This window comes from Monodelphis domestica, chromosome 4, assembly GCF_027887165.1.
Source record: "Monodelphis domestica isolate mMonDom1 chromosome 4, mMonDom1.pri, whole genome shotgun sequence".
Taxonomy (NCBI): Eukaryota; Metazoa; Chordata; class Mammalia; order Didelphimorphia; family Didelphidae; genus Monodelphis; species Monodelphis domestica.
Window position 1 is genome coordinate 262,652,974 of NC_077230.1, and position 19,676 is coordinate 262,672,649.

At 38.5% G+C, this 19,676-nt stretch overlaps 2 protein-coding genes across 4 annotated transcripts in view; both read left to right on the top strand.

The window, feature by feature from the left end:
• The window catches only part of CCDC82 (coiled-coil domain containing 82), a 56,218-nt gene extending 40,088 nt beyond the window's left edge, over positions 1-16,130 (top strand). For 2 of the 3 annotated variants that reach the window (XM_056794473.1, XM_056794474.1), the window contains exons 8-9: positions 7,779-7,964; positions 11,972-16,130. In XM_056794473.1, the coding sequence (XP_056650451.1) occupies positions 7,779-7,964; positions 11,972-12,037 (252 nt within the window). In that variant the 3' untranslated portion in view covers positions 12,038-16,130. Of the gene's footprint in view, positions 1-7,778; positions 7,965-11,971 lie in introns of those variants that run through there. The other variant, XR_008911328.1, reaches the window with a different exon arrangement.
• A 1,519-nt stretch (positions 16,131-17,649) lies between these two features.
• Positions 17,650-19,676, top strand: part of MAML2 (mastermind like transcriptional coactivator 2) — a 434,525-nt gene continuing 432,498 nt past the window's right edge. The window contains exon 1 of the mRNA XM_001367371.4: positions 17,650-19,582. Within this exon, the coding sequence (XP_001367408.2) occupies positions 19,037-19,582 (546 nt within the window). The 5' untranslated portion in view covers positions 17,650-19,036. The remainder of the gene's footprint in view (positions 19,583-19,676) is intronic.

The following is a 19,676-nucleotide window of genomic DNA, read 5'->3' on the forward strand; positions in this document are numbered from 1 at the left end:
TTTGTAACAGGAGCTTTTTCTTTCATTCTCAATTGAGAGGGAAGAGAAAAGAAGGTGGAATTTTGCTGATAGAAAAAATGAAATATAGTTTTAAAAAACATTAAAAGTGTGTCCTGTACATTTTTGCCTCAGCTATTCATTAAAACATTTACCAGTACACTCCTGCTACTTTTTCTTCTAGTTCTCTACCTATTCAACTATTCTATTCCTGCTTTCTTTGCTGACTCATCATCTAGACCATACCCTCTTATTGTTGATGTTCCCCCAGGCCAGTGATGGCAAATCTTTTAGGGACTGAGTGCCCAAACTGCAAACCTTACACCGCATATGAGCCCCCTGCCTTATCTCAGACATGGGAGAGAGGAAGTGCTCCCATTGGGTTCTTGGGCAGAGGGGTGGGTGATGTGAGAAATGTCCTTAGATGTGTGGAAATGGGGAGGAGAGCAGCCCCCTTTGGCACACATGCCATAGGTTCACCAACATGACCCTAGGCTCTATGCAAAGCCCCTAACTCTTTATCTACTCTCTCCCTGTTGAAGACTGTATAATTCCCTGGATTTAAATAACATGCTTATTCTGATGACTTCCAGATCTATATATCTAGCCATAGTCTGTCCCCTAAACTTCAATCCTGTGTCACCAATTGCCCATTAGACATTTTAAACTCCCTGTCCTGGAGATAGCTCAAACTCAGTGTGTGTAGATCAGAACTCATCTCATGCCCCACCTCCAAATCCCTCTTCCAAACTTCCCTATTTCTGTCAGAAACCATATATCTTCCAGTCTCCCCTGTTCATATATTGACTCCTAAATCCAGTCAGTTGCTGAATCCTACTTTTTCTACCTCAAAAACATATCTTGCATTTGACTCCATATCTCTACTCAAACAACTGCTACCTTAGTTCAGGTCCTTATTGCTTCATCTAGATTATTGTAGCAATCGTCTAATTAGTTTCTTGCCTCAAATCTCTCCATAGTTCAGTGCATCATTCATATTACTGCCCAAATAATTTTTCTTAAATGAAACATTCACCGTTACTCTCCAACTCTGTCAACTCCAGTGCCTTTCTAGATTTTGTAGGAGCAATTGTAATCTCCTCTGTTTAGTTTTTAAAAGCCCTTTCACAACTTGATTTATCTTTCTAGATTCATTGTTCATTGGCTCCCTTCCTATACTCAGTGATCCAACCAAACTTGACTTCTCTCTGTTTTTATAATATTCCATGTCTTGTCATACTTGCAATGCTCCATAGAATTCTTCTTTACCCTCAAGATGTGGCTCAGGGACTATCATATACATGAAGCCTTTCCTACAATTGTAACTATTTTATATCTATTCTGTATATCCATTTACATATGCATATGTATATATCCCTGATGTTTCTCCTTTACAATATAAGCTCTTTGCAAGAAAGGATTGTTTCATTTATTATATGTGTCCCCAGCACCTAACACGGTGCTCGGCTCAATCAGTATTTAATGAAAATTTATTGAATAATTGATTCCAAAGAGTTTCAGTAGTATTTGACCCCATTTCTTAAAAATATAAAATTCAACACTTCTGAATTTGCATGCAAGAACAACTGATTAATGAAGATAAGGATTTATTAGCTGAATTTCAAGAAAAACCTTTGCACACTTGGTTGAAGTTTGAAAAATGAGTATCATGATTTAGAAAGCAGAACCAACAATGCACTTCTTCCATTTGAAGCTGCATATATTTATAAAATATTTTTAGATATGATAACCAGTAAAACAAAACAATCCAAATCTGAATGTAAGATGTATAGGGGTAGGGACAAGGACTGAGCCTGCAATTTGATTTAGAGAACTCCCTGATAAGAACTTCTACCAATATGGATTGGCTCTTTCTCTGCAACTTATTATCTTAGTTGCCTATAGCAATAATTTATAAATAAATATACACATGTTGAGGGTACATGTTTATATATATATATGCATATATATGTGTATATATATATGTGTGTGTGTGTGTGTGTTTTTAACCCTTACCTTCCATCAATACTGTATATTGGAACCAAGGCAGAAGAGTGGTAAGGGCTAGGCAATGGGGATTAAGTGGCTTGCCCAGGGTCACACAGCTGGGAAGTGTCTGAGGCCAGGTTTGAAACTAGAACCTCCCATCTCTAGACCTGGCTCTCAATTCACTGAGCTACCCAGCTGCCCCTTGTTTTTATATTTCTTAATAAAAGTATATGAACCAAAATGAAGAAAATCAGTGTAATAGAATGCTAGTTGGGATCTCTAGGAGACATGGTTTCAAATCCTAATGCACACATTTCCTAGCTTTGTGACCCTAGTTAGATCATATAATGTCAGAAAATAAATTTCTTTTAATGTACAGTTAGCAGAACAAAAACACTGCCTTACAAGATTGATGTGTGGAACAAATGAAATAATTGTATAAAACACATTGCAAGTTTCAAGATGTTAAGGCAACAAAATGGACTATTTATATATTATGACATATTATAGAATATATATAATATAAGTATTTTATCTTTATCTCCATCATAATTCTCTTTTGTCATAGGGAATAACTTTCAACCAAAAACCACTGAATTAAAAAAACTTAGAGTGTGTTGATACTTGGTGAAATGAGGGCATTGTAAAGGAGCACTTAGCTGTAGTTGATTAATTCAGATCACATTGCATAGAATTACATCCCTGAGTATTGAACATATTGGAGGATGAGCTACCAGTAGCTATATTCAGAGATTGCATTGAAAACAGGAGGTGCTATAGGATTGAAAAAGGGCACATTTTCTGATTTTCTCCAAAAGAAATAATAGAATCTACAAATTTCTAATCCAAAAAACTGCACCTCATCTCCTCCCCAGATTCTAGAACATGGAATCCGATCTCATCTTTCAGCTGAAATTTTTCTCTCCAAATTACTGCCAAGTAATTTGGAACTAAGCCTAGAAAGTTACTAATACCTACCTATTAGTTCAGCAATATCGTTAGTAGGCCTAAGCCCTAAAGAGACCAAAGAAATAGGAAATAAGAAAAAGACCTATATGTTCAAAATTATTTCTAGATCTTTTGATAGTGTCAAGGAACTGACCATCAGTTGTGGAATAGCTAAACAAGTTGTAGTATATTAGTATAATAGAATATTATTGTACTATATAAGAAATGGTGAAGATGACAATTTCAAAGAAACCTGGGAAGATCCTATAAACTGATTCTGAGTGAAGTGAGCAGAACTAGAACATAACAACACTGTAAAGGCAACTCAAATTCAGGGATCAATCATGTGGACCTGTGATGAAATATGCTACTCACTTCCTAGCAGAGGTTATGGACTCAGAATGTTTATTAAGATAAACACACACACACACAAACTAATTTGTTTTGCTTGGCCATGTATATTTGTAAAAGGGGGTTGTTTCCCCTCCTTCCTCCCTTTCCAACAGGCAGGTAAAAGGGAGAAAAAGTCGATTTTTCTTATTTAAAAAAATAAAATTTAATTAAAATTAAAACCCTACAAAGTTATCAGTGATCTCTTAAGTAACAAATCGGCTTTTTCTTAATCCTCATTTTTCTTGAATGAGTAACCTTTGATACTGTGAACTACCATACCCTCCTGAATTCTTGAGAAAGTGCTTTCTCCTCTTCTTTTCTTATCTTTCTGTACTTTCTTATTCTCCTTTGCTAGATCCTGGTCACACCCATGCGTAGATGTCCCCCAACCCTTTGTCCTGAGACTTCTTTTCTCCCCCTATATTATATTTTTTGGTGATTTTATCATCTTCCATAGGTTCACCAAATATTCTCTATGCAAACTATGCAAACAATTCCCATATCTACATGTCAGGCACTAGTCTCTCTCCTAAGCCTCAGTACAGCATCACCAGCTGCCTTTCAAACATCTCAAACTAGATATTACGGCATCTGAAACTCATCATGTCCCAATACAGAATTCATTATCTCCACCCTTGCACTCAATCCTCTCCCAACTTTCCTGTTACTATTGAGGGCACCACTCAGCCTCCCAACCTTGGTGTGATCCTCAACCCATATATCCAATCTTTCATCAACTTTTTTCTACCTTCACTACATCTCTAATATACATTACCCTCTTCAAACTCACATAGCCACTACCCTGGCATAGATCTTCATCACCTCTTCTGATTGATCTCTCTGCCCCTCATCTCTCCCCTTGCCTGTCCATCCTGCACATAGCTACTGTGAAGATGAGATTAACTCTTCCCTGCCCATTTTTAGATTTAATCACCAGAAGCATATACAACCCACTTACACTTGAGTGGGGGAGGTCTTTTACTCACGTGGGCAATAGTGGGTGACGAATCAGAATCTACTGACTACCCTCTGGGCAGTCCTAAGCAAAGCTTTAGCTATAACTGGTACATATAAAATGGAAGGAAGTCACAGGAAGTGATGAAAAGGAATGGTCTTTAAAAATACCAAGAACTTCCTATGAAGACATCTTTCTTCTTAAACATGATCTTGAAGGAGCTCCATATTGAGAACTCGAACTGCTCTTGAACTTTTCCCTTAGAACTACCACTTGGGCTGAGTGAAAAAGGTTGACTCCTTTCCTGGATTTTTTGAAGGAATTAGTCTCAGGGGTGGCCTACTGTCTTGAGAGAGGCTTTGTGCATCCCCAGGTCCTTGGCTTAAGGCTGAGGCCTCTCTGGCTAAGAACTAATTAGCCCTGCCTAGGTTGAGCCAGGGGTCAGAGCAAAATACTTAGTGTGTAGATTAGATATCTTACCCTATCCTCTGATTTTCTTACTTTCACTCTTTCTATATTTTGTAAATAAATTGCTAAAAAAATCATTTTGGAATTGATTAAAATTCCTGACTACCCCACTCTTAAATAATCCAGTCCAACCTTTTATGTTAACCCCTTAAACTTCTGGCCCTTACACTAACAAAATGACTTTCCTAACGTGCAGATCTGACTGTGTCATCTGCCTATTCAGTGACTCCAATGGCTTTCTATTACTTCCAGAATCAAATTTGATATTTAAATTCCTTTATCAAAGCCCTTTCTGCCTTTCTAGTCTCCTTACACTTTGCTCCTTTCCATGTACTCTGTGATCCAGTTCCATACACTTTTCTTCACACTTGACACACCATCTTCTGGCTGTCTCCATTTTCTGGAATGCTCTTTTTCTTCATTTCTACCCCCTAGCATTCCTGATTTTTTTATATCCTTACCTTCCATCTTAGAATCAAGACTATGTATTGGTTCTAAGGCAGAAGAGGGGTAGGGGATAGGCATGGGGATTAAGTGACTTGTCCAGGACCACACAGCTAGGAGGTGACAGAGGCTAGATTTAAGCCCAGGACCTTCCATCTCCAGGCCTGGCTCTCTATACACTGAACTACTTGGCTATGCCTACTTTTCTGATCTTCAAGATTCAGTTCAAATCCTACTCTCTACAGGAGGCATTTCCCTTCCCTCTCTCCCCTGCTAATTCCTTTCCTCTGAGATTACCTTTCATTTATACTATATATACCGCATATGCACATGGTTTTTGCATATTGTCTTCCCTATTAGAATATGAGTCCCTTGAGAAAAGGTACTATTTATTTTTGACTTTTTTTCTATCCTCATTGTATGATACAGTGCCTGACACATAGAAATGATTATTAAGTTATTTATTATTAAGTTATTATTACTTATTTAATGGCCATAGAGAAAAGGAAATGATAGGTGCAAAAAACCCAGCAGAGCTTCATAAGGATTCGGTCATTCCAAACTAACCTCATTTCCTTTTTTGACAAAGTTATTTAACTAGTAGATCATAAGGATACTATATAGATCTAGTTTACCTTGATTTTAGCAAAACATTTAATAAATTACCTCATGTTGTTCTTGTGGGAAATGATGATGAGATGTGAGCTAAGTGACCATACAGTTGGATAGAATTGGAACTATTGAAATGACTGAATTCATAGTCATTAATGGTTTGATATCAGTCATGCAGGAGCTTCTAAGAGACAGGTTTCTATTTTTGCACTTTGATGTTTGTCATTTTTATTAATGACTTTAAAAATGCAAAAGTGGCATGCTTATCAAATTTGCAGATTATGCAAAGCTGAGTATGATAATGTACAAAATGACAAAACTAGGGTCCAAAAAGAAAGGTAGAATTGGATAAGTCGAAATCTAATAGATATAAATGTAAAGTTTTACCCTTGGATTCAAGAAATGAATTTTTCAAGTACAAGATGAGGGAGGCATGATTAGAGAGTAATTTATCTGATAAAGATGAGGGGTTTTTAAGGAATGAAAGCCCAATCTGAGTCAGCACTGTAATATGACTGGCAAAAAAAAAAACAGCATGAACTTGGTCTACATTAAGAAAGGCATAATTTCCAGGTGATAGTCCCATTATTATACCCTGCCTTATGGAATAACATGTTTAATTCTGAATAAAATGTTTGAAGGACTTTATCGTTTGGGCAACTAAGTGTCAAAGTTGATAATAAAAGTGCTGGGTCTGGAGTTAGGAGGACTTGAGTTCAAATATAACCTAATACACTTACTAACTCTGTGACCCTGGGCAAATCATTTAACCCCGAATGCCGTTCTTCTGCCTTGGAACCAATACTTAATATCGATTCTAAGACAGAAGGTAGGGGTTATTTTTCTTAAGGATTTTTCTCTTTGGACAATTAGGAGATGAAATGGATAGAGTACTGGGCCTGAAGTTAGGAGGACCTGAGTCCAAATGTGGCCTCAAACACTAGCTTGGTGTTCCTGAGCAAGTCATTTAACTCTGTTTACCTTGGTTCCTCATCTATAAAATGAGCAAGAGAAGGAAATAGCAAAACACTCCATTCTCTTTGCCAAGAAAATCCCATAAAGAATCACAGAGTCAGATTTGACTGAAACTAAAGAACATCAAACAGAGCAGTGATAGTTTTCTTCAGAGTTAGGAAGACTTCCTGATACATGCTCAATTTGTTACCATGGGTAAGTCATTTAACCTTTCAGTGCCTCAAACTCTACGAGAGGGTCCAGATTATCTCAACAAATGCAATCACAGATCTGTAAAAAGTGTATACACATAAGCATTTATAACCTATGTGTAGATTTCTTAATCTCCAATTAACCATAAAATATTGGAACACATAACATAAATATTTGGCTAATTTTAAAAATAGGGAGCAGCATAGCATCATGGGTAGTGCTTGCATTGGAAACCTGGATTCATATACCATTCCTGACACTTAAATCATTAGGCAAGTCACTTTACTGCTCTGAGTTGTAGGTAGTTTCCTAAAAGCTGCTGTGGTGATATGTATTGATAGGAAGATTTCCCTCACTTGTACCTGATATTGAAGAAATCACAAATCCTTCAAATATTTGCTTAGCAATAAAAATAATTACATAAGACAAAGAAACAAAAGAATTTATTTACAATTTAGCCTAAAGTTGAAATAATGAAAGTTTTTGACTATTTGAACAACCCATTTAGTAAAAGAAGTGCCAAATGTTACTGGGTTTTGTTTTGTTTTTAGTAGTAGTAGTGAGAGTTTATATTTTGTGTAGAAAATTCTTGGATCCCTTCCTAGTAAATATGTATCTTGTTCTTATGTTGCTTTTAACTATAATATTAGTCACTAAAAGTAATAGTTGTAGAAATCTTATCACGATTAATTAGCCTTGGGATCTGTCTTGGTTGTAGTTTATTATCAAAGTATGTAATAAGTATGTAAAACTGGTTATAATGTCATCACTAGTCAGATAACTCTGCATTTCTCTTGTAATTTAGGTCCTAAAAGTTGGCAAAGTTTGTGCTGATCGTACTAGGATTTATCATCAACTGAAACATTTCAAATACAAGTTGTACCAGGAATGTTGTTCTATTGCAAAGACAGAAGAAGTTGAAGATGAACAGGTCAAAGAAACTGTGGAACGAATTTTCAGTCAATCAAAAGAGAGTGGCTGGATTCAGGAGGTAAATTGGATTCTATATTATTATAACAATGATCACTTTCCATTGAGTAAGGAGCAACTAAACAGCAATGGAAGTTACTAGACAAAATAAAATTTAAAATGGTTCTCCCCATTTCTTGCTCTCTTCTTTATTTCTCTTCTTTCTTCCCACATGTGCATTGTTTTTTCTCTCTTACATATTCATTTAGACAATCTCATGCATTCATTTCATAAATAATTGTAAGAAGAAGTGACACTATGGTAAACATATTAACAAGTCAGTAGAACAAGACCTCTACCATCTCACTTCTACAATTTGTCTTGTCTTTTATACTTACTGAGTCTATCCCACTCCCTTATTGACAGAGTATCTGTCTGCTTTCTATTCTTTTATTAATTCATTTTTGTTGTTGGGTTTGTTTGGTTTTTTTTTTTGGGGGGGGGGAGCAGTTAAACCCTTACCTTCCATTCTGAAATCAATGTTCTAAGGCCTAAGAGTGGTAAGAGCTAAGCAATGGGAGGATGTGACTTACCAAGAGTCACACTGCCAGGACATATCTGAGGCTAGATTTGAACCTACCAATTCCCATCTCCAGGCCTGACTCAATCTACTAAGCCACCTGGCTGCCTCTGGCCTTCTATTCTTCAGACTAGTTCATGTGACTTGGAAATGAATAGACAGCCTGCTGCCTGCCACCCACATCTTCCTCTTGAGGACATAGAACTGAGTAGTAAAGACTAAAACTGACAATTGAGAGTAGTGCAGAGGTTTTAGGCTAAAGTGCTGATTTTTTTTAAACCTCATCTCATTGGTAGTAAATTTGATAGAAGAGATATAAGCTGATAGTTTTTTAAAGTGTACCTGGCATCTCTTGGCAGCCTTCAGACACTGTTATGGTCAGTCAGCTGTTGGGACTTTTTTTAAAATTTACATTTATAGAGAATGTAATAATCTTTTCAATAAGATCTATTTATACAAATGCTGAAGACATAACCAAGAGATTTCTAATTTCTAGATTTAATTTTCTAGTTATCGGTTTACACTAAATTTTTTTTTAAATTCCTGATCTGTCTAATGCCTAAAGGCTTTTTAGAGGAAATGTTTTAGTAGAAAGGAAATAAAAGGAAGTTGATTTAGAGAACTAAGTCTCCATAGTAGTTAGCAAAGGGAAAAGGAAAAAAAGGGAACCAAAAAGGAGGAACTACTCAATCCATTTCTTGCTCTTTAGAGGGCTGTCCTCACAGCTTATGACATTGTTATTGGTTTTCCCCTTTAGTAATTATTCTTCCTCTGTGCAATCCTTTACCTCTCATTTTGACCTCTTGATTTTTTTTATTTCTTTACTTAAGCTTTTTACTTTTTGATTTCTTTTCTTCAAACCAAGTTTTACAGTTTCTGACCTTTCTTACTCTTTGTCATCTACCTTCATGTTTTATTACCTATATTAGTGAAGAGAGGAGAGATCCATGCTCTATCCAGCAACTTCTGCTACCAGCTTTCTCAGTTGGCATCAAATCTTTGTTTCCCTGTGTTATTGTTTAATCTTCTTTACTTGCCTAGTTGAAGACTTACCTGTCACATCTTTGCTTCAGTAGAAAATTGTATCAGTCTTTAGAAAGGTACTATATAAATGTTCAATACATTTTTAAAAGTCAAAAAAACGAGATAGAGAAACTAGAGCATTTTCTGGAAAGAGCATCTTTTAACAATCACATATTTCATCAGAAGTTTAAGAAAAGCCATCACAGAGGTTTGGGACAGCAGAAGTGACTCAGTTTCTGGATATAGAATAGGGAAGGCTATTCCTGGTGAAGGAAAGACAACTACATTATATTGCATTACAAAGAATATCACTTTACATTTGACATTAAAAGAATTTCAAGGTTATTTGTATCCAAGGCTTACTATTCACAAAAAGATCTTTATTCTCCATCTTCATACTCTATTTTATCTCTTTCCTCTCAAAAATATTTTGTCTCTAGGACTTCTTTAAAGACTTCTTTTAAACCTAAGTACTTTAAATCCCAGATAAATTTCAGTGCATCCTCCATGCTACAATTAAATTCAAAAGTCATAAGGGAGCCTGGCATTCTCAGGTTGACAGTACACATCTATCCTTTTCTCTGGGTCATCTGCATGTTACTGCATATACTCCTTTCATGATGGCTCTTCTCTTCCTGTACACTCTCAGCAGAATTACTACAATCCCCTACTGTCCCTGACATTCTCTACTATCTGAATGCTCATAGTTCTGACTTAGCTTTTGCTTCCCAAATACATCCATCTCTACTGTCTGACTCAGATTTTATGCTCACGTTATTCCCAACTCCTACTTGTATTTTTCTGCTTTCTGTTTTCCTTTAGAATCCCTTTTTCCTCCTCCCCATTAACCCAATTTAGCTTTCTTCCCAGAAAAAGCCCCAGTATTCTACAAAATTAAGACATTATTCTATTTATGGATATCTTAGAACATACTCCCAAAGACCTGCCAAATAGGCCATCATTTCATCCTGATTATTCCTTTTTTTACTTTCATGATCTGTTGCTATTTTGATATTAATGAAAGGGCATGATTTTCAGTGATGGAAAAAAAAGAGCAAACTACAGCAAAGTATAATGTAGTCCAAAATGATAACATGTTTTTCTTTTAAGATGGTGCACATAAATGCTGAAAATTTCCTAGGCAGTTTAGTAGACTGTCATTACTCTCTGGAAGAGTATATAAGAACCAGGAAACAAAGAAAGCATTTCAATTTAGTATCCAGTTTGAACTTTGCAGTTATGAATAATTTGTAAATAGATTGTGTACATACAGCATTATATCAACAAGGGTTTGAGTTGACTGAATAGTTGCACTTCTGTTAGGACCCTGGTAATTGGGTTGCTTAAGAGAGCAACATTAATATTAAATTAATTAATTATTATTTATTAATTTTATATATTTTATTTATATAAATATTCATATTTATATATTTATTTATATAAATAATTAAAATTAATAACATTAATAATATGTTGCTTAAGAGAGCAAATTGAAAAACTGATTTTTCTCTTTTATATGTACCTTATGAGAGGCAACTTTATTATACTGGAATGAGGACCAGCCTTAGAGACAGGAAGACAAGGGTTCCAGTTATAAGATTAAGAATTAATATCCAAATCACTCCAAGTATTATATTTAATAAGATTTATTAATAATAACTTTAAGCAAAAAGGGAAATAAAAGGCTAGAGAAAAAGAAGGAGCTCACTTAGCCATGCACGTAGGAAAAGAGAGAGCAAGGGTGGGCAAAACATCCAATTATATACAAATATGCAAGCCTGCAAAATGGGGATAAAGAGGAAAGGGATGCTGGGAGGTGTAGTTCAAGGGAACAAAATTTTCTAATTACACACAGACCTGCTTCTGACATAGCCTAGATAAAAATAGCAGGTCAATTAATCCCTCAATGCCCTAGCTGTTGTTACTGTTGGAATCCAGCCATTTTTCAGATCTCTCCAATTCTTTGCAACCCTATTTGGGGTTTTCTTAGCAAAGATACTGGAATAGTTTGCCATTTCCTTCTCCAGTTAATTTTACAGATGAGGAAACTGAGGCAAATAGGGTTAAGTGATTTGCCCAGGGTCACAAAGCTACTAAGTGTATAAGGATGAATTTGAACTCAGGAAGATAAGTCTTCCTGAATCCAGGCCAGGCACTTTATCTTCCCCTGTGCCCCAGGTAAATCCCTATAACTAGATTTCACATAAGTTTCTGATCTTCATGAGAAAGATTTTTCAGCATTGAGTTCCTTATGCAAGTAAAATTTCAGGTCTAACCTTTAAAAAAAACAAAACACCTTCTCTTTACTTTTCTTAAAATAGAAATCTTTGATTGAATCAGGGTCCTTATTTATTCCATTGATTTTGATTGCCTTAATATAAAGTATACTTAATACTATTCTTATTTATATGCAAAATAAGGCCTAATTCATCTTTAATTGGTTTCTCCCCTATGTGAAATAACCAGTATTTTTATTGTATGTGCAGAAATATGACCAACTTGAAGAATATCTCAATTTTGCGGATTATTTTCATGATGAGAAGTTTGACTAAATTGTAACACTTCCTTTGGAGAAGATTTTATAAAATTGTGATGAACATGAAGAACAATGAGTACTTGTTTCTGCATACCATGCTGAATATATTTGCACATTTTTGAAGATTTTCATAGCAAAAGCTCTTGTTTTTAAATATATAGGTCCATTTTAATTTTTGTGAAATCAAATCAGTGATCTTATTTTAATATTTTATCTGTGGTACATAGAAAGCGTATGCTAAATAATTTTTTAAAAGCTAATCAATGTATTTTTAAAATCATGTCAGTGACTGTGTAATAGAATACTATATGTCAAGTAAATATGAGTTATTAATTTCATACCAGTTTGATGGAGATATGTTGCATTTTAAAGTTGTATTTAGTCTTAAATATTTATGTGTATTTATTGCCTTCCCCCTCCCAAATCTTTTTGCCTGTCCATTTTGCAGTATTAAATGACCTTTACTAACATGTTATTCTTGCTATGACCTAAATCAGTGGGCTGGAAGAAATCTCAGTAGACTGTCAGTTCATTTCCCACCCATCCTACCACTGCAGGACTGTACCTCAACCACCTAGACAAAGTAGTGTCATATATGTTCTTAAATATCCCTTTGAAGGGAATTTCAGACCTCTTACTAATCCATTCCAGTGTCTCACAATCCTCACACTCAGGAATACTTTAATGTAGTGTCCTTTCATGATTTGGGATGTTCTTTCTTTGTGCTTGCTCAGTGTTAAGTCTAGATATAAATGACTGAAGTATATTTATATTTTTTAAATCATAAATGTTCCCATATCTAAGTTTATTTAATCTGTGGAGATGTAAAAATGTCAAAGGTGATTTTTAGCCAAAAAAACAAAAAACAAAAAAACCTTAGAAAGTATATTTTGTCTTGTGCCAAATCTAGAAAAAGCCAGTTTAGACTGGTGAAATAAGTTGTACAGTTTCAGAGGAAACAAATGGGCCTTGTCAGTTGTTTGTCTTTGTACTTGGGGGTCCCAGTGTAGTAAGACCATCTCTTCTAGTGTGGACTTCAGTATGATACAAGTTCATCTTGGCCCTTTTCCAATGTGGCTTAGATACTGGAAGTATCCCATGGACACTATTATAATATGGTCTCAACAATATGTTCCGTGGCATAGATTCCAAGGACAGAATTGAGTGAGGCTTGTGGTGTCTAAGGCTGGGTACTATTAGAGACTGCTTAATTATCATATTTCTTCAAATCATTTCTTAAATATGGCTCCTCTCATGGTAACTTACTAAAAAATCCCACAAGGTAGAGTGGATTTGTCCATGTATAACAGTATTGTGGAGCACATAGTTTTAAAAGTGTGGATGACTGAAATTTTCGTTTACAAACCTCTTCATCCTTCTGGATGGCTCGTGGAAATAATTCTTAGCCGTTTTCTAGGGAAGGAAACAGACACAGAGTTGGAATAAGAGGATAAAATGTTCAAAGAGGAACTTTTTAAGCAGGGAGAGAAGTGATGCTCAAGTAGGGAGATAGATGGAGTATAAGAAGATGGGATAAGAAGTGAATTAGAACAAAGAAGAACAGGAGAAACAAAAACAAATTGACTTTCTCTCTTGTACTTGACTCTGGAAACTACCCTTTCTGTAAAGTCTGGAGCAGGCAGGCCAGGAAAGTGTCAAGACTGGATAATTCTTGAAAAAAATCAAGAGCCTAGTGAACTGAGGCATTTTATATAGTGAAGTACTACTAGTGTGGCTGCAGTTGGGATGTACTTAGAGTGAGACTTCCCAAATATTTGTAGCACTTTTAAGATCCTGAGATCATTATTCCCCATCATTACTCCAGAGTTATTAGTATTTGTTTTACCTAATACAAAAGGAAGAGTTTTTGAGCAGGATTTTAATAATATTTTTAAAGAAAAAACTATTAGAAACCATCAGAAAGGGACAGGCTGTTAGGCGATACAATTGGTTCAGGTAAGGAGAAAAATAGTTTGCACCAAAAGCAGTCTGTAGGCAAGTTAAGAATTCTAAGATATAGAAATATTCACAGAATTATTATATTTCAGTGACAATTACTGATAGTATATATACATCATCTCTATGGTATTTGGAAGAACTAAAGAGTTTGTGAACTTTTTCATGGGTCACTGAATTGGAGGTGAGGGGAGAACTACCTATAAGAGTATTGATTTTCCAGAGGTAGTTGCTGTTATGATTTCAAATGTTTGAGTGTATTTGTCTAAATCAAGTAAATGGAGACTGGTGGTGGCAGTGGGAGAAGGAAAGTAAGGAAGAAGCCTTTCTGTTAGACGGCTGTATTCTAAGGGTCTGCCTTCTCCTTTTGTCCAGCAGCTTTGTTTGAGAGAAACATAGTGCTCAGTGGTTATCCAAGCCACTCATTCTTTAGGCTGGCCACCCTGAACCACTCTCCCCCCATCCACTTCCCCTGATCCCTAGTGAGGCTCAGCTATAAGGCTTGCTTAAGTCAGGACAGCTAGAAGGTTGAAGCCTAGTCCAAGAGCTGCCCCGTAGGTGGTTTGCTGGAAACCTTAAGTAACACTCTTCTGCTTTACAGATTCTTTTTCACATTTCTCAGTTTCCTTTTAGGACTCATCCTCTGTCTAATCTCTTGGTCCTCCTCTCTGTCTACATGCTTTCCCATGGCACTCACATTCATACAAATGTCTTAAACTACCCTCTTTATTTGAAATAATTCCCAAATCTGTGTCTCCAGGCATGACCTCCTTTCTTAGTTCTAGACCTTGCCTTTAAGAAATCTTAATCTAGATATCCCTTGGCACTTCAAACTCAGTATGTCTAGTGCTGAGCTTATTATCGTGCCCCTGCTAAACCTAGCTCCTTCCTCTAAATTCTGTTTTTGCCACTGGCATCTGAATTCCCCGAGTCTCCCATGTTCATATTCTTAGGGTTATTTTGGACTCTTTCCCTGACTTCTGTCTAATTAGTCACCAAGTCTTGTGGATCCCACACCCATATCACTCATGGCCATCTTCTCTTTTATTCCAGTATAGACCTTATTACTACCATTTCCCCAAATTCATTCACATTAACTCTCTCCCTTTCTAATCTATCCTTTAGCATGGTATAGTGGATAGAGTGTTAGACTTGGAGTCAGGAAGTTCTGGGCTCAGATCCAGGCTCTGACACTAGCTGTATGACCATAGGCAAATCCCTTACCCTCTCTGAGCCTCAGTTTCCTCATCTGTAAAATGAGGATAGTAATACCTGTAGTACCTACCTCACAGGGTTGTTGTGAGGATCCATGAGATATTGTATGTAAAGCGCTTTGCAAGCTTTTAAGTGTCATATAATTGTCAGCTATTTTACTTCTGCCAGAGTTATCTTCTTATGCATAGGTCTGGTCATATTGCTCAGCTCAGCTATCTTCAGTGGCTCTCTATTGCCTACTGAGTAAAAACTTCATATGCCTTTGCCTGGTATTCAAGGCCCTCCACAACCTGGTGCCCCTCTACATGGTGAGGTGGAAAGAGCACAGGAATGAGGGGATCTGAGTTCAAATCCTGGCTCTGCTATTTACTACCTACATGACCTTGGTCATTTAACCTCTCTAGTCCTCAGTTTCTTCAGTAACTTGAGGAGGTTGGACTAGGTGATCCGGAAGGTCCCTCTCACTCTAAATCCTATGATCCTACCTTTCCAGCCTTATCGTACATTAACCCCTCCATATACTCTGCTCTGGCCAAACTGGACTTCTCTTTCTCCCCTAACACACCCTGTGCTCTCTTGCCTCTGTGCCTTTGCTTAAGCTGTTCCCTATGCCTGTAACGTTCTCCCTGCCTTTTGAATTCCTTACCCATCCTTGAAAGCCCAACTCCAATGCCACCTTCTCCTAGAAGCTTTCCCTGGTCCCTGTTGTCAGTGATGACCTTCCCTTTTGTACCTCACATGGCACTTTGTTTTGCACTGCTCTAATGCACTTGTTATGTATTATTGTATATTATGGTTGTCAGTGTATGTGTCTTATTTCCCTACTAGACTGTAAGCCCCATGAGGGCAGGGACCACGTCCTATCTAAACTTTGTATCTCAGCTCTCGCACAGTGCTCTGCACACAGTTGGTGCTTAATAAATATTTGTTGAATTGAATCAGCTGTGTACTTGAAATTTAATGGCAGTGGGGGCAGTAGTAAAAAGAAAGAGTGGATAGATTTCATCTATAAACCCCTGAAACACTAAATAGAGATTTTATCATTGCATTATTTATGAATCTTTGACTTTTTAAAATAAATGTATTTCTCAACTTTGCTCAAGGATTAGAGCTTACAGTTTTATAGAGTAACTCAGTTGATACCCTTGGACCACTTATTGATATTCAGAAATTCAAACTATTCCAAGACATGTTCTAAATCTAATTATGTTGGTTTTCATCAAATTAACTTATTGAGGTATGAATGAAGCCTTCAGTTCCCAAACACCTTATCATACATACACAGACCTCCAGACCTCCATTCTTTTACACATTCTGCCCTTTTGATATTAGGGGATGGGGACCTGGGAGATGTAAGGAAAAAATAAAAAGAATATCTTCATTTTAAACATTTTAAAATTATGCACCCAGGAAGGGACTAGTAAAGAAATTTTTTTTCCATTCATTTCAATCCAGTTCCAAATCAACCCACAAGAATCTGTGGAGGGAAAAAAAAACATAACCTGGGAAATATACTATTATATAGGTAACTAAGATGTTTACATTTTTTAAATGAATGAATGAATAAACTATAGGTTACCTTACCAACCCTACCAATTCACTCATTAATTTACTAGTCTCTAAAGATTGCTAATGGAGAGGCAGTGTGGAGTAGTTGGATGGAGCTGGAATAGGAGTTAAGAAGACCTGGGTCCAACTCTGACATAAATTTGTCATCCTCTCATCCCCAGGATGAGGACCAAATCTCTAAGCAGAAAAGATGTTGTTCTATCCTGATACACCTACAGCAGAGTCCTGGTCTTGGGAAATGCTAGGGGAAAAACAATCCACCAACAAGATGCCAAGGGACTAAATGCATTTTAAGCTGTTAGGGAACCACATAAGTACATTGGGGGGGGGGGGGGTAAACCAAACGGGGCAAACACGCATAAGACTAGGTCCTGGTCATCCTTGTTTCCCTGTGCTGCCCCCCAGACTGATCTAGACACACGGCAGGGCACCTACCTTCCCGGAGCTCACAAGCTGTTCTAGCTTGGTGTCAGTAATTTAGACGTCCTAGACAGCAGCCCTGTGGCGACCACTACATGGTTCCCTTTACAACATATTAAAAGATAAAAACGGGATCCCTGGAGGGAGGGTCTAAGTTTAAAAGGGAAAACATATTCCCTGGCTAAGAATTTCTTCACTATGTAGAGCTGATGAGCTAGCAGGAGAGGGGTTGGGGAATTTCCCTAGCTTTCCCCCACCAGAATCCTTTCAGTGAAGTATCCTAGAACAGCTCACTCTGATTCACTTCTTCTGCCACTGGGAGGCCCTCTGTGCTACTCTTTCCCCTCTGCCCATCTCCCAATTAATTACTCACTGGTGCAGTGGCACCAGCCATCCACCAGGGAGTCTCCAAATAAGCTTGCTCTCCTTCCCCCTCCCTCTCCTCCTCGCTCCCCCCCCCCCCCCATCTGCAGCTTTGCTGGCTCTCTCTCTTTCTCTCTCTCTGTCTCACTCTCTCTCTTTCTCTCCTATCCGAGCACAATGAAAGCCTGTGTATCTCCGTGACTCCGGGCAGTGGAGCGAGTGTCAGCAAAGCGACCAACAACAGAGGAGAAAGAGAAAGGAAAATACCAGCTACTTTTTTTTTTTCCATATAAAAATCGGAGCGATCCAAGAGATTCACATTGGTCATTGCGAGTCCAAACCCCACAGATCAACTGGCCGGGGATGGAATGTACAAAAACAGAAAGGAAAGTGACTGGACGTTACTTGGTGCAATACGCTGGAAGTTTGTAAGTTGGACTATCATTTGTAAATTACTCTGGGAAGAGTTGTTCTCTGGTGATACGGTGTCTGAATAGAGCCCGGGTGGGGAAGAGCAGCTTAAGCGGGAAAGCAATGCGCTAAGTGATCTCTCTGCCTGGCTAGCTACTTTAGATTGCTTTCATTAAGGAAAGGAAACCCTAGAAGAGATGAGGCTCTTCCCAGTGGCCGGATTCGCGGAAGAAACGAGCGTGGTCTGAAAGTCCAGTTACTGACACTGCGAACCACCGAGAAGCTGTCTCCTTCTTTTGGGGGGCGCGGGGGGAGACGAAATAGAGGAGTTCTGTGGCAGCAGCGACAGTAACCAAACAAGGAGGAAGCGTAGGGAGCTCAGAGGGGAGGCGGAGAAGGGGGGGAAAAAAGAGAGAGAAATTAAAACCAAAAAGACAGTAGTTCCTGTGGGCACGTTGTGATCCTCGGCTTCTAAACTCTATTGAAAAGGCAGCACAGTGTTTTTAAAACATGAGAAAAAGTGACTGTGGCGAGGCCATGAAGCCAGGCAGCTTCGCAATGTGCTTCTTTGCTGAAATTTCCCCATAAATATCCGAAACAACTAGGTGAGGGGGTGGGGGAGGAGTTCAGGTCTTGATTAACCTCTTTTTCCCTCAACTCCTTTCTCTCCGTCTTGCTTTCTCTTGACAACTCCCGAGTCCGTCCAAGCTAAACCCCGGATCCTATAACATTTGCGAAGTACGCAGTGGCTCTTGTCAGCTTGGTTAAAAAAAAAAAAATCCCCAACTCTGCCCAACTTCTCCAGAGCTGTCAGATGCAATTAGAGTAAGTTGATTAGGGTTTGTTGTCCTCTTAGCCTCTCCAATTGACTTTCTCCCCCACCCTTCTTCCATCAGGCTATTCCTCCAGCCCTTCACTTATTCTCTCCTCCCCTCCAACTCTCAGTTTCTCCATATATACTCTCTACACATGTGGCACTGAAAACAGTCCATATTCTTTTTTGAAGACTCACAAGTTTCCCCCATTAACCAGTAGCCACAGTCACAATATCCCAGAGGCAGCAATCATTGTGGCCAGTAGGATGGGGGACACAGCTCCCCCTCAGGCCCCAGCAGGTGGGTTAGGGGGGGCTCCTGGGGCAGGGCTCCTTGGAGGAGGCTCAGTGGCCCCCAGAGTACACAGCGCCATTGTGGAACGTCTGCGTGCCCGCATCGCCATCTGCCGCCAGCATCACCTAAGCTGCGAGGGACGCTATGAGCGGGGTCGAGCCGAGAGCTCCGACCGGGAACGGGAGAGCACCTTGCAGCTCCTGAGTCTCGTGCAGCATGGTCAGGGTTCAAGGAAGGGTGGCAAACACGCTAAGGCTAGTGCCAATGCCACGGCCACTGCAGCACCTCCTCCCACTGCCGCTCCTCCTCCTCCTCCAACATCAGCAGCAGCGCCTGCCCCACCACCTCCACCAGACTATCACCACCACCACCACCACCACCATCACCCACAGCACCTGCTCAACAATGGCAGCAACTCTGGTGGGAGTGGGATCAAGGGCGAGCAGCAGCAGCAGCAGCAACAGCAGCCACCTCCCACATCAGCTCCTGAGGACCAGAGGAACTCGGCCCTGATTGCGGTAAGCAACCCTTTCCTACTCATTGTCACAAGAATCCGGTGGTCTTTGGTCGGTTGGGTTCCTGCTGGAAATGGATGTCCACTGGGCATCTGAT